Below are 13932 nucleotides of genomic sequence, written 5' to 3'. Positions count from 1 at the left end.
CAGGATTTATGCGTCGATAACAGTCGTGGCAATTACATCAATTATAATCCCAACTGTTCTCGACATTCTCCATCAGCGCCCATTTCGAAATCCATTTGCCACCGCTTATGGACTTCCAGCGAACTGCCAGGCGTGTCTAAATGTCCTGGCCATCCTGGAATACCTCTGTCACATGTTCATGGGAATTTCCCATGTGGCCGTCGATGTGTTTTACTGGGGCCTCTGTCTCTATATCGCTCAATTCTTCATCGATCTCTCACTCTTTATGGTCTCTTCTGAGCGCGGAGGGAAAATTCATTCGCTGGAAAGAATTTTCCTGCGACATCACAAGTTACTCTGGTAAAACATAACTCTGTGTGTCGCTCAAAATTATGAGTAAATCTGTGTGTATTTCTTTTCTTTTCACCGGCAGGACTACAAAGCTTCTGCAAGAGTCCTACGATCAAATCTTCTTCTCGCAGTTCCTCTTGAGTCTGTACATCATCTGCTCAATAATCTATCGTCTCTCCAAGGAATGGAGTGAACCGGACAAGATGATAACATTAGTGGTCGCCGCGGCTCAGTGTAATGTTCAAATATTTACCATGTGCTGGTTCAGTTCACTGGTGACAAGTCAAGTAATAATTTGCCACTCTCCAGCCACCCACATTCACTTGCTAAACAGCTCCTCTTCCTCCTCCCTTTTGCAGAGCACAGAGATGGCCAATAAGTTCTACCAGCTCAATTGGTATAACTTCGAGTCGAAGGACAAGGAAAGGGTGAGATTTATGATTTATCGCAGTCAAAAATCGATTGAATTCAATGGACTTGGCATATTTAAGTGCAACATGGCAACGTTCACCAGCGTAATTTACAAATGACACACATAGTTGGACTCATTAATGTTTCACCACTGTCATTTTCAGGTGCTCAATTTCACAGCATCGGCTATTACACTCCTCCAATCATTTCATTAGGCGCAAAAGTGGAGCTCTTTTTCACACAAAATTTCATCACTCCGCCTCACCAAAATTTTCAATTAATTGTATTTTCGCGAAGCTTTCACAGTATTTTCAATGATGCAGTAATAAGCTTCCACCAAAAATTATTACCTCAAATAATGTCCTCCTGCTCGAGGCCGAAGCCACCTTTCTCGTTGAGGTTCTGCAGCAGAGCCATCATGGAAAAGGACGCCCTGAGGACCGTCATATAGGACTCCATGGAGCAATTTAGCCAATTGGCAGCTTTAAAGTAGCACGGTTTCTGCGCTCGCTGAATCATGAGGCCGAAGTATCGACGATACCGCGGCGGAAATCGCCACCACGAGGCTCTGTAGGCGGCATCAGCAACAGCCCGGCTCTCCGTGGCAATTTTCTCCCCGAATATGGCAAAGAGGAACAACTCCAGTCCATTGGCCATGAAGAAAACCACACTGTTCAAGAATTCGGCACTCTGAACGTTCTGGAAGAGAAAAGTCGACAGTATAATTGCAGGTTCTTCTGTGTCATTCCCTCAAATCCTCACCAGAGTTGCTTGAAATGCTTGAGTGCAGAAGGACAGAATACTCCCTGCGTATTCGAAGGCAATGATGCCGGAGAGGGCGAGAGTCGCACCCTCAATCCATCGTATTATCTTCGTGTGGAGCTCAAGGCATTGGCTAATGTGACGAAGGAAGATTTCCTCTTCCTGAGGATTTGGATTGGTGGCTATTATCAGAGAACTCCCATCATCTGGCTCATGGAGCAGCTTCTCCTGCTCAATGACAGTCTCAACAATATCACTGATCATCTCCTGGAGATCCTTGAAGCACGCAGCAATGTGCAAGCTGAAGCAGAAGAAGAGACAATTCGACGAGACCATGGAATTGAGAATGGGCAGCAAAAATGTGAAACTGGACACATAAATCAATTCATAATTGGGCGAAATCTTATCATCAATGCCTAATCTGAAAGAAAAGGCAATTAAATGAATTGACACGAATTGATAAGAGAGTCCTTTTTGCTCACTCAAAGTGAAATGGCAATTTGAATACGAAAGGTTCTTCTGGCTTCAGGAGAAATTGCACTAGAATCTGCAGCATTGGATTCAAGGAGTAAAGAAGAGCTGCACAGAGGATCATAACTGCAAAACACTTCGTGAAAACATTTCCTATGCGATCCGCTGATAAATAATGACGACCTTTGCCGCATTTCACCCCTGAAAAACATTGGATTTAGAATCATATCTACATAAGTTGTAAAAAAATGGAAGTACGAGTGTTTATGTGATCTTGAAGCTCAGTTAGGATTGATGCCATTAGATTTGTATAGCTGACGAGCCAATATATTTTCGCCCCCGTAATAACCATCACCATAAGGACGGACAAAACTGCTGTGGATTCTTGTAAATCACTCATATTCAGCACATAGTAAACCGCCTAGAATTGAGAGAGACAGAGAAGAAAAACATTGTCTAGCCACTAAAATCACATCTTAACACTCAATTCTCTCCATCTTAACCTGCGGTGCTGAGAAATAAATCAGCGAAAGCACGGTGAAGGTGCTCATAATGCGCTGCTTCAGGGGCGAACCGACAATCACACCACAGAATTCCATGTGATTCTTCACAACAGACATTATCTTAATATCCGGCTCCATTTCTCTATTGCTCTCACTGGAAAATTCCACCCAGTGCAAAATGTAAAATCACACTGTGATGAAGTGTTGCAGAGGAAAATCCCTTTTATAAGCCAAAAGAACCACAGTTACACTGAAAACTAACTAAACATTCGCTAAAGTCAAACAGTTTTCCAGAAAGTTTGTACAACTTTTCTTTCATGTTGCCTTACCGTCTTTCTTAATTACCTGGGAGAGATCAGAGGAAAATTATAGAAAACAAAAGAAAGTCGTTAAATTAAAGAACAGCGCAAGTTCAACACATTTTACCACAAGGGAAAAACTTCCTATTTTACACTTTTCCAACTGATTTATAATTCACTTTGATTACTCACGAGCATATTCAATGTGCTGCCGCAAAATTGATGATAAAAAGGCCATAGAAAAGACAAGTGAAAAGAAATCACGATGGTCTCATTATCATATTTACAATTTAAAGAAGGAGAGAAAAAAAAGAACAAGAAAATTCCTAGCTTAAATGACATCAAATGGAAAGTGAGAAAAATGCGCAAATTCAATAAAGCTCAACATATTGCAAATAGTGTATTTTAACTGAAAATATACAGGGTAACTCACAAAAACTACATATTTACTTGTCTAAGGGTGTAATAAAATATAGTATAGAAATAAATTGGATTAACTAAAATGTTCTTTAGGTGTTCTATCATGTTTAAATTTGTTTCAAAAAACATTTACAGCCACAGTTTCTATCATGATATTTCTCATTTATTTAATACACAGAGGCAAATATGCCATATCAATATTCACAAAATAGCTACAAATTTCATCTAACGCACTCTCATCATCCACAAGTGCACAAACATGATCGCATCATCGCTCTGGCGACGTGCGTCCTCTTCGGGAAAGAAAACAGGAAAAAACATCATATGAAGGTGGAAAGAATTATGGATCGAATATTTCGAAATCCAGCAGTTGGAAAGTTTAGTTATTTTTTCTTCTTCTTCTTTGTACATTCAAACCTTTCAGGCGCAATTCTAAAGGTATTTTAGAGACATTTTGATAAAGAGGGAGAACAAAATACAACTGATAAATTCGTCTTGTTGAAACACCAAATTCTCTAGGCTTCATTCCAAAATAAATATCTTTTGGGCAACACTGGTAATAAATTGTGGCAAATTGCAATAAATATTATAAATATCATAAGACAACTTACATTTCCTGATAGGTCGACTGTCCCAGGAAGGGCACAATAATGTCAACCATATTTGGGTACACGAGATACTTATACACTTCCTCACACAATTTGCTCTCAATAATATTCGTAACAATACTCCAGTCGAATGTGTGATCGCCCACGGTGGGTTTCGCCGTGATCCACATGCGCGGCGGACCACGGAAGCCAATCCAGATCCTGTCCGACGGCGGCGGTGGTAGATTAATCGTCACCCTGGCCACCAGACCCTTCAATTCTGCCCTCAGTGTCAACTTCGTGCTCATATTCTCCATGGCACGCTGAATGTACGAGATCTCCGTGGCCGATTGGAAGAGATTGGACGCTGTGATTCTGTCCACAATTCGCAGGAACTTCCTGCTGCTCCCCGACGAGAATGACTGCTGCGTGTCTGCGACATTCTCTGGCTTCGCCGGTGGCTGACTCTCAGACTCCGAACTCGAGCCACCTGTGCTCTCAGCGTCACTGTCATAGATTGCACACGACGATCCATTCGTCAGGCCAATTGAGTCCGGCACAATGACACCGAGATCACCTCCTGAGTTCTGCTGCTGTCGCCTGAGCCTCATCAAATTGAGTTTCGTGGTGATGGTCATGTGCATCAGTCCCTCATACGTGATGTCCGCGTCAATCCACGTCCCTCGCTCATCCAGCATCGGCTGAGACACTTTGTGGATCAGTGGCGGCTTGTCGCCCAGGTAGATTTGAGCAATATTCACATCCTCCATGAATCCGGGCAGTTTTATTGCGCTCAGCTTCTTCTGCAGGAACTCCTGGATTTTCTCCTGCAGCACAGCATCGGTGAGACAGCTGAAGAGTATCCTCCCGACCAGCACATTCGCCCACACGACACTTCCTGACGGTCCCAGAAAGAGACTCTGATCAATTCCTCTCCACAATTCATCCTCTTTCCTCTCACGGCGATTCTGAAAACACCAAACAATCCCCATTAAAATAGCAATTCTGCTGTCGCTCAGCGTAAAAAAAATATCACAAGTTTCATGATTGATAGAACAAATAAAGAAAAAACTGATAATAATATCCTACTTTCTTGCTACTTGATTCAGGAGTGGGACGATAATTGGGTGTATTACTTAAAGAACAAGCTTGCTGAAAATAAACAGAAAAAAAACAAAACATTTCAAATAATAAAAATAAATAAACACAATCAACATAATTCTGAAAAGCAATACAATCATTTCGGACGATGTTGAACTACAATAAATTATTAATTCAGTAAAACAGTCAATTCAATATGTGGGTGTCGATGAAACCACTGAAGAAGTAATTAAAGTTCAATAATGTATGTGATTTGTGATTTGATTCTATTGCCTAATGAATTTATCATTAGACGAAATAATAAAATAAAACGGAAATCGAATTATATGTTAAAACCAAATTCATTCATGCTAATAAAAACTTTAAATTACTGAATTTAGTAATATTGGCCAAGTCATTAACACTCACCTGATATTTCGACATGAATTTCAGATAGTCAACAGGTCCTCTTGTTGCACAGGTTGTTATCAAAAGTCCCTCATAAGCAGACGCAATGCTGCTCCTGTGACTTCCAGCGCCTTCAGTCTCCTTGCCATTCTTCTCCGCCATTTTCGCTACATCCGGTCCATTGGTTTTCTCATCAGAATTCTCTCCCGGCTGATTCAGATCCAGACTGCTCGCCAGCTTTATGCTCACCACCTCATCGTCCGTCAGCATCACCATGTCCGGAATGTGACAATCAGAATCCACCACAGACCCACTACTCGCTGCCGAGAAGCGCCTAAACCAATCCTCCTTCTCGCGATCGCACCGGGCGAACAGGAGCAATCTCACATCATCACCACTGGGCGCCTCTTTCAGCGTCGCATCACTCTGCTCCGTCATCTGCGTCACAGAGTCCACATTGAAGTTCATTATCGTGCTTCCGAGATCATTATTGTAGCTGTTGCTTCCAGTCTTCTCACCGCCGCCCTTCTCTTCAGCATCAGCAAAGTGATTCGTCACCAATTCCTCAGTGATTGAGTTCACAATTGCCTTGCTGACTTCATCCGCGCCAAAATTCTCCTGATTCAGCTCCACTTTTGACTGCGAAATTGTCAATTGGATGGGATATTTTCGACTGAAATACCTCTTCCTGGCCAATCCTTTGGGACACATTTCAATGCGACACCCCAAAAGATTGTAAAACCGATGCTTGATGAAGCTTATCGAATTCTTATCAATCGGCTGTTCATTCCACATTGAACGCTTCGGCACACGATCGGCCGCACTGGAAATTCTCAAATTTGACCCATCAAGCTTCACAAAGACACTCCTTGTCATGGAAATGTGATAATTGGCAGGATCGTAGTTGTTAATCTCATTCATCCAACCCTGGAAAAGAGTTGAAAATGAAAGTTCATTACATTATGAGTGAGAAAGTCTCGCAGAAGAAATTATTATTAATTCATTCTCAATGGAGAATGTGTGCTCATGTCCAGACAAATGTTAAATGGTCCCATTAATGAATCACTGTAGCGCGAAAAGAGCAACAGAGTCAAGTGGTCGCGCGCTCATTTTATGCGAAAATTGTAACTTGAAAATTTTATGTGAAGTCTCACGAGAAAGTGAATAAAGAAATATATGACTCAACGCAATTGTGTGTTTTTCTTTGCTATCATAATCTCTCTCTAATGCACTTGTCGAGTGCGAATAATGTGACTTTTGTCGACGCCCCAGACGTGAAATTATGGCAAATGAATATTCAAACTCACCGTGTATGTTTTCAGAGATTTATGCTCCTCAACTGCAGGAACCTGACATATTGGCATGCTCTCAAAGTCAGGAATAGCGAATTCACCCCTCTCGGGACCGCCACTCTTCGCCAGCGACGCACTCACGAGCTCCACGGCGATGTCGTACAGTGTTGTGAGGGAGAGCATGGCGAACAGGCACGCCAAGACGCCCTGCATGAAGGGTGGGATGGGCGCCAGGACGCAGAGCAGCAGCAGACCGCAGGCGATCGTGAAGTTGCGCTGGGCGTAGAGATGCGATAGAAAAGTGCGGAGTAAATCTAACGTTGTGGGCTTCGTTTCCTCTCTCAATGTTGGCACTGGATTGGACTGTGGAGCGACGATGGATGTGTCCTCGTTGGGCGATGTCGATGAATTCGATGCACTCTGTTGACTCTCCACTGGAGGCGGTGGCACTTCTTGCTCAGACGGCAGAATCATGTCCTCCAGCATCTCCACGCCTGACTCAATCTCCACCGGTGGCTTTTCAACCTTTGCGCCGGCCTCCACACGCCGACGCCGCAGGAAGGACAGCGATGCGGCTTCGTCGCTCCTCTTGGTCTTGTTGAACTTCGCCATGAGAGACTTCTTGGCATTGTTGGAAGATGCTTTTGGCGCTGGAGAGCGCTTTCCCGTCACCTTGGCGTCCTGATCGAGATTGAGAATGTCTGAGTCAACGTCATTCTCACTGTCGGAATCATTTGTCTTGCCGACAATGCGCTTCGCCATATCGCGGGAGGTCTGAGCCTCGCAAAACTCCTCGCTAACAGAACTGTTGACGGTCATCGAGTCCAAATCCGACTCCAAATCGTCAACACCAGCGTCACTCGAGGCTACAATGGAGCAGAAAAAAGTGTAAATATGTACATTCTCACAGTACATGCGAAACTAAATCAGTGATAAGGTTTAAAAATACACTGACTGAGAGAAAAGCAGAGGCACACTGAAATTTTTATATCTTCCGCCACTGATTAAATTTAAAACCTAATCATTCCCACCTATTTATCGTGCCATTTTTTCAATAATTCATGGAATTATATACAAGATTGAGAAGTTCTTTATCTGACGATAGAATTACTGTTTACAATACGAACACGACAGAAGAAACTAATTGCGTCAACATGTTTTTGATAAAAAAAAAAAGTGTTTTGCAATTCCTTGAATGAAATCTGTTTGAGTGGCTTTGTACTCACTTTTCGGTGGGATCTCCTGCCTTGGGGCTTTGATGTCCTCCATGGCTTGTGTCACCTTGCCCTTGATGAGCTTCCAGGTGTTGCCCTCGGACGAGGACAGCAGCCCGGACGCCTGGCTGTCCGGACTGCCGGAGCGCTTGCGATTGAAGAAGCCACCTTGCAGAAAGTCACGTCGCCAGCTATTTTCGTCCGTCTGCAAAACAAACCACGCAATTTCACAACGCACTTCCCAAATCAAAGATGCCCTGTCATTACGTTCTGGGGACTCCCCGAGAGACTCTCCGCCCTCTCGGCTGGCTTCATGAACTCGCAGATGCTCTCCTCGTTGGCATTGAAGCGAATCGTGAGCGGAATGCTGCTTCCGGACGCCTTGGAATCTGTTTGGCAATCAAACCATGTGAGCTTGGGTGCTGCAACGGTGCCCCCCAGCCTGGACAGTACTCACTCTTTGTTGGTGTTTTTAGCGGATCCATTTTGCGAATTTCATCACCCAAAGAACACCCGGAAAGAGATCATTCGCTGGAGATCTTCACTCCAATTCCAGCACTAAACTGAACTACGGAAAACTATTCGTTGACTACTTCCGCGATTTCACGCAATTCATTGAAATATGTTCTTGTGAGAATTTTCCTTTTCTTTTTGCTAAAACAAAAACAGCTGATTTTATGGATCCTACGCCATTCAGCGCTACCAGCGGACTGGCGGGATAACTCAGCGAACCCAGTGGCGGCGTGTGAAGCGAAACTCGTCTAATTTGAGGAGGACAAAAAATTTATGGCACCAACGGTCACTTCGGTGTTACTTCACAAAATACTTTTCCTATGCATTTCCATAGGTATTTAAAGCGTGAAAAAATAGAGAGATATATTTGAGAATATTTCCTTTACATGCGCATACAACGATTGATCAAAAACTGCAATTGCAAAGCTCGTTGGACAATCTACTCTTCGGATTTCAGCACCAACTCGAACATATCCGTCCTGCGCATATCGAAGAGCTTAATCTCCTTCCTGGCCTTCTCCACAAGGGAGAAATCTGTGAATAACACGAGATAAATAAACTCAATCTCCCTGATTGTGAATTATCATACCGATTTCAGCAAAAACGGTCTCCTCGCCTTCCTTGGCAGACGCCACAACATTCCCGTAAGGATCAACGATCATCGTGAAACCATGAGACACGTAATTGGCATTCACATTCCTTGCTGGCGAGATCATCGTCACGTAACTCTGCGTGTCAACAGCTCTGGCTCTCAGATACAATTCCCAGTACCGATCGCCATACTTGACTGGGAAAGCAGAGGGGATGATCATAAGGTTGCATCCCTTCTCGCGGTACTTCATCCACATGTCCGGGAATTGAATATCGAAACAGATGCCAAATCCAACACAAGCCGGGTCGATTTTCGCCATGGTGAGAACATCTCCGGGCGTGAGAGCTGAAGACTCCTTGAAGTCGATCACTTCGGGCACGTTCAGATCGAAGAGATGCACTTTGCGATGCTTCACCACGAGATGACCGCGAGGCGACCACAGAGTGCATGTGTTGTAGAGCTTCTCATTGTCAATCTCGGGAATGGATCCGCCCACGATGTGTACGTTGAGTTCCTTCGCCAGAGACGAGAGGAAGTTGCTGGTCGGCCCCTCGGGAATGGGCTCAGCATAGGTGCGGAAGAGATTGGTCTGGTACGGAGCATTGAAGAACTCCGGAAGGCATACAATGTGCGGATCGTACTTCGTCACAGCTTGGCGGATCAAATCTCCGGCGTGCTTCAGATTGGCATTCTTGTCCGCAGAGCCGTGCATCTGCACGAGGGCAAGGCGCAATTCTGTTGAGGAGGAAAGAAAATATTCCAATAGAGCATTGAATCCGTGAAATACCATCAAAGCACTCACTCTTTGCAGAAGACATGTTATTCCGACTGGTTTTGAGGAGCTCCAGAAATAGACTGATGCGACTGAACCGACTGAACGGTTTGGATTTTATCTCTCCCTCTCAATTAATAACCTGACCTCTTTTGGGCATCATTAATTGGATGATTGTCAATTCCACTGATTGTACATTTTTTTCATCAATTATCAAGTGCAGTGTGGCAAAACCACCAAAACACCTTATCGCCTGTTGATAAGGATTATTAAATTACGTAAGAATAATTAGGCTAATCGGAATTACTTGTTTTGGACGAGAATAAATTGTCCAAATAGTGATAAATAAAATCGTGCAAAATGCAAAAAATGTAGAAAGTGTGCTAAAAAATGAAGAATATTCGTGGAAAACTCTTGAAAATACTACAGAAAATACCAAATTCGAATTAAATTTAGATACGTTTCTGTGCCTCTTTTATATAATATTTGAATATTACTCTTTATAATATTAAGAATGAAAGCCTTTCCAACTGTTGATTTACATTGATTTCAAAATATGAGAAGTATAATATGCCGAATGGCGATGGACAAATCGACAAACATTGAATGCGTTGAACATTTCTTGAAGGGTTTGTAGTAAATTTGACAACCGCGAGTGAAATCAAAACATTGTGTATTTCCTCGGTATTTTCATAAATAACTCTTTATTTAACATGGTTTTTCACTAACCAACTTGTTGAATTTTTAACCTGTGCGAAGAAGAATGGAAATCTCTAACAAGGAAGGATTGTATGCTGTGGAGTCATCAATGGTGAAGGAAGAATTCTGTGTTGAAGTTCAAGGATCACAGTTTCACTATGAACATGGGTAAGAAGAGTGCTTATTTCTCCTCTAAAAACATCCTCATTGTCCTGTTATTTCCTTCGAGGTATGATTTCATCAAAGCAGAGGCTGCGGATGTTGCAGATGAAGTCATGATAACGGATGTGGTTGATTTAGGCGCCTATGTAAAGTCAGAGGATTCCCATGAATTCGTTCAGTTCGACGTTACAGAAATCCCTCCGGAAAGGAGCAATGATGTTAGGAAAAGCCACAGGAAGAAGTATTGTTGTCCAGTTTGCAACAAATCCTGCAAAGGCAATGGAGGTCTGAAGAATCACTTGGTAATGCATAAAGACCACCAATTCTACTATTGCGGCTATTGTGCGAAGATATTTGAGCAGAAGTCAGAGATGGAAAAACATCTCGAAAAGCACAAGAGTAAGAAGAGATGCACTTGTAATGAGTGCAATCAGGAAGTGAAGATCTCAAGCGCCGTCCAAGGAGTTACAGAACATGTTGAGGATGTAGAGGAAGAAATTCAGTTTTTGCCAAGCGATTCTCGTCATGCGATAGTGGAATATCATCCAACAAACTCATATAAATGCTGCACTTGTGGAGACACATTTAAACTCTTGCGTGATATTAAAATCCACATGAAAAGCCATCCAATAATACATCAGATAAGACAGGATAAATTCAAGTGTCCTTACTGTGAGGACGGCTTCGTTAAGATTTTAAATCTGGAATTACACATGTCCAAATACCATCGAGGACTTCCGTGTAATGCAACAGGTGTGTTAATGACTTTAGAAGATTTAGGAGGTATTTTGCAAGCCCAAAATTCTTTTCAGATCCTCCTCTGACGTGCACTGTTTGCAAGAAGGCCTTTGAAAGTCTGGATTGTCTGAAGAAACACGTGAAAATTCACAGTATCACGAAGAGCTTTAAATGCGGATATTGCGAGAGGAAATGTGACTCCACCAACAAAATGATAATTCATGTTTCGGATGATCATCCAGGGTATTGAGAGCGATGGTTATTGATTTGCACACTCAATTAATTCTTCCTTTTTCTTGCTTTCCTTAGAAAAAGACTGCCTCGTGGCTTTCCAGACGTCTGGATGTTGTACACTTGTGCGCTCACCGGGAAAACCTTCCCTGCGATTCAACATGCAAAGAGAAGCGCAAAAGAAGTGACAAATTTGAGAAAACGCAACAAAACACGCTACTTACATGCATGTCGTTTCTGTGGTGAAAAATTACTCCGGAAAGATCTTAAAAAGCATGAGAATGAGCATAAATCCGACAAGGGAGTAAAATCATTGTTCTCTTTGCTGAAGAAGGTACCAAAGGTTGCTCAAGTGCTAAAAAATGAAGAATGCTCAGAAAGTACAACTTCTTCTTCTATCACAGAAAGGGGGAATTGAGGAGAATATAGATGAAGTGCCTTCATAAAAGTCTTGTTTTGCTTCTTTCTCTTTCGAGCTACGTTGAATATTTACTCCACTGCAAAGGTTATTCGTACAAAATTGGAAATGAAGAATCGGGACTCGACTGAAGCCAGTTGTCTTCGGAATATTTGACCCCATCCGTCTCGATCACGTGAAAAGTGTAAGCATGTCTCGCTTTGTTCGACTTGTTCTGATCGCTGCGATGCACGACTTGACTGTGGATCAGAACGCACGTTCCTGCAAGAGAGAAAACGAAGACAATTTACACACTATTCATTTGTGATTGAAGATCTTCAGAAAGACCTGCTTCGACGGGAACGGATGTAAAGTTTGAAGCGGGATAAATGGGAGCCGGTCGATCGTAGACCAAGAGTTCATTTGATGACTGATCCTGATTGCGCACGTAGCGACGATGAACGCCACTCTTGTGGGATCCTTTGATGAACTGAAGACAACCGTTCTGAGTCGAGGCGTCGTGCAGGGCGATCCAAAAGCCAACTGTTGAGGCTGGTTCTGTGTGCAGAAATGTTCCATCTTGGTGGGCAATTACTGAAACAGTACGAATTTAATCAGCATCATTTGATGTTCACTTGATAACGCCGCAAAGTACCTTCGCCGCCGATGCCTGGATTCTTGTAGATGTACATGCTCTGCGGCACTGCCGGTCTCTTAAAGCCCAGCTGCCAGCAAGCTTCGCGCACGCGATGTGAGAAGGTGAACTTCTTGAACGTATCGTGGTCAGTATGCAGAGAATGTCCCACTTTGTTCAGGGCATTCTCGGGCTTCACAACCAGATCGCCCTTCTCATCGAGAGCACCTTCCTCGAAAAAGTATCTCACTTTGTCGGCCGACTCAATAAAGTAGCGCTCTTTGTTCTGGTTAGTGTCGCAATTCACTGTGCTGAAGATCGTTCGGCTCTCCTTGGGCGCCTCCAGACAGAGCTCCTGACCAGCTGTTAGCACTTCCTCCACCTCTTCGGGCAGCAAGAAGCCCTCGAGCACCACATATCCGTTCTCGTTGAGCTGAAAATATTCCATTCATGAATTAAAGACTGTTTGGCTCTTCGTCTTGAAGAGTAAAGTCCAAAGGGCAGTTGATTAGGCGAATTTAAATCACTCAGAGCCTCTCAACTGATATGAATTTATTAAATAGACACACTAGAATCACTATAAATCTCTTATTGCTCCCCTGATTTAATAGTAAATCCTTCGTGTTAATAAATTCACAGCGAAATTCTCACATTTTTCTGCCATTTGCACTCCCAACCGTCATTTCCCAATCAAAGAGAATCATGCCTCGAAATAGCATCCAAATTCTAACTTTAGCCACATGCATAATCGCAGAGAAAATGAGTCTCCTACATAAAGAAGCGCGGGATGATTCAGAGGTGGAAAGAAAGTGTTTGCACGCAGTATTTCTCTCACGGGGAAAATTTCACAATTAATGTCGCGTGAAAGAATTTTCTCATAATGTTCATCATTAATTCACATTAATATCGATGAAGTTATGCATCAAAAACACTTTTATCTCTCCCAGATCAATTTGCGAATGGCTCTTGTGTTGAAAGATTTTCCGTCAGACTGATTATCTGGGTTCTGTTTATGTTCGGATGTTAAAGTATATCATGATGGCTTTGTGAGTGGCGCTCTTTATCACTGGATATTCGTAAACATGACCCACGAGTGGCCTTCACTATTCGCACGATTGCACGACGAGCGCCTTTGGAGGGCAAAAGGCAAGGAAATTTGATCAATAGAATCACATTTTTACCTCTTCAAGCAGTGAATTCCTCATTGTGACACTGAAATTCAATCAGAAACACTCCCACAAAATCACACAATAATCACAAATGTTGCCAATCAGCGTCTCAAGAGTCTACACTCGGTCGATTGCACTTTGCCTTCAATTTGTGCACACTTCTTTCGTCGAGAGTCGGAAAGGAAATGACTTCTCAATGAGCTCGAGTCACTCGGCGATGCTGTTCGCGCGCGAGATGTTTATCAACT

General features: G+C 43.0%; 5 protein-coding genes across 6 annotated transcripts; 1 reads left to right on the top strand and 4 right to left on the bottom strand.

Annotated features, from left to right (window-relative positions):
• Positions 1–1092: 1092 nt before the first annotated feature.
• Positions 1093–2615, bottom strand: LOC132264953 (odorant receptor 45b-like). Its single transcript, XM_059765303.1, has 5 exons — positions 2478–2615; positions 2233–2395; positions 1986–2175; positions 1504–1924; positions 1093–1440 (listed from the first exon to the last, which is right to left on the bottom strand). The coding sequence occupies exons 1-5, from the start codon at positions 2613–2615 to the stop codon at positions 1093–1095; spliced, it is 1260 nt and encodes a 419-aa protein (XP_059621286.1).
• On the bottom strand, positions 2474–8484 carry LOC132264727 (testis-expressed protein 2). 2 transcript variants are annotated; one of them, XM_059765022.1, is made up of 7 exons: positions 8235–8484; positions 8045–8166; positions 7790–7982; positions 6579–7429; positions 5293–6198; positions 4873–4935; positions 2474–4751 (listed from the first exon to the last, which is right to left on the bottom strand). In XM_059765022.1, exons 1-7 carry the CDS (start codon positions 8260–8262, stop codon positions 3804–3806), a joined length of 3111 nt encoding a protein of 1036 aa, XP_059621005.1. In that variant the 5' UTR covers positions 8263–8484; the 3' UTR covers positions 2474–3803. The 2 variants fall into 2 exon arrangements, with proteins under 2 accessions (XP_059621005.1, XP_059621006.1); XM_059765023.1 differs by lacking the exon at positions 4873–4935.
• Positions 8485–8629: 145 nt separating this feature from the next.
• Positions 8630–9741, bottom strand: LOC132264728 (omega-amidase NIT2-like). Its single transcript, XM_059765024.1, has 3 exons — positions 9685–9741; positions 8880–9617; positions 8630–8824 (listed from the first exon to the last, which is right to left on the bottom strand). The coding sequence occupies exons 1-3, from the start codon at positions 9698–9700 to the stop codon at positions 8730–8732; spliced, it is 849 nt and encodes a 282-aa protein (XP_059621007.1). The 5' UTR covers positions 9701–9741; the 3' UTR covers positions 8630–8729.
• Positions 9742–10302: 561 nt separating this feature from the next.
• Positions 10303–11916, top strand: LOC132263364 (zinc finger protein 37 homolog). The gene is made up of 4 exons (XM_059763096.1): positions 10303–10521; positions 10583–11268; positions 11328–11496; positions 11563–11916. Exons 1-4 carry the CDS (start codon positions 10418–10420, stop codon positions 11900–11902), a joined length of 1299 nt encoding a protein of 432 aa, XP_059619079.1. The 5' UTR covers positions 10303–10417; the 3' UTR covers positions 11903–11916.
• A 21-nt stretch (positions 11917–11937) lies between these two features.
• On the bottom strand, positions 11938–13900 carry LOC132263356 (phytanoyl-CoA dioxygenase domain-containing protein 1 homolog). Its single transcript, XM_059763083.1, has 4 exons — positions 13697–13900; positions 12537–12948; positions 12230–12475; positions 11938–12163 (listed from the first exon to the last, which is right to left on the bottom strand). The coding sequence occupies exons 1-4, from the start codon at positions 13718–13720 to the stop codon at positions 11991–11993; spliced, it is 855 nt and encodes a 284-aa protein (XP_059619066.1). The 5' UTR covers positions 13721–13900; the 3' UTR covers positions 11938–11990.
• Positions 13901–13932: the final 32 nt, after the last annotated feature.

Source organism: Phlebotomus argentipes, unplaced genomic scaffold (assembly GCF_947086385.1).
Source record: "Phlebotomus argentipes unplaced genomic scaffold, Phlebotomus argentipes genome assembly contig_2, whole genome shotgun sequence".
Classification (NCBI taxonomy): domain Eukaryota; kingdom Metazoa; phylum Arthropoda; class Insecta; order Diptera; family Psychodidae; genus Phlebotomus; species Phlebotomus argentipes.
Note: the sequence above shows the minus strand (reverse complement) of the source record. Positions and strands in the feature narration are given on the sequence as shown.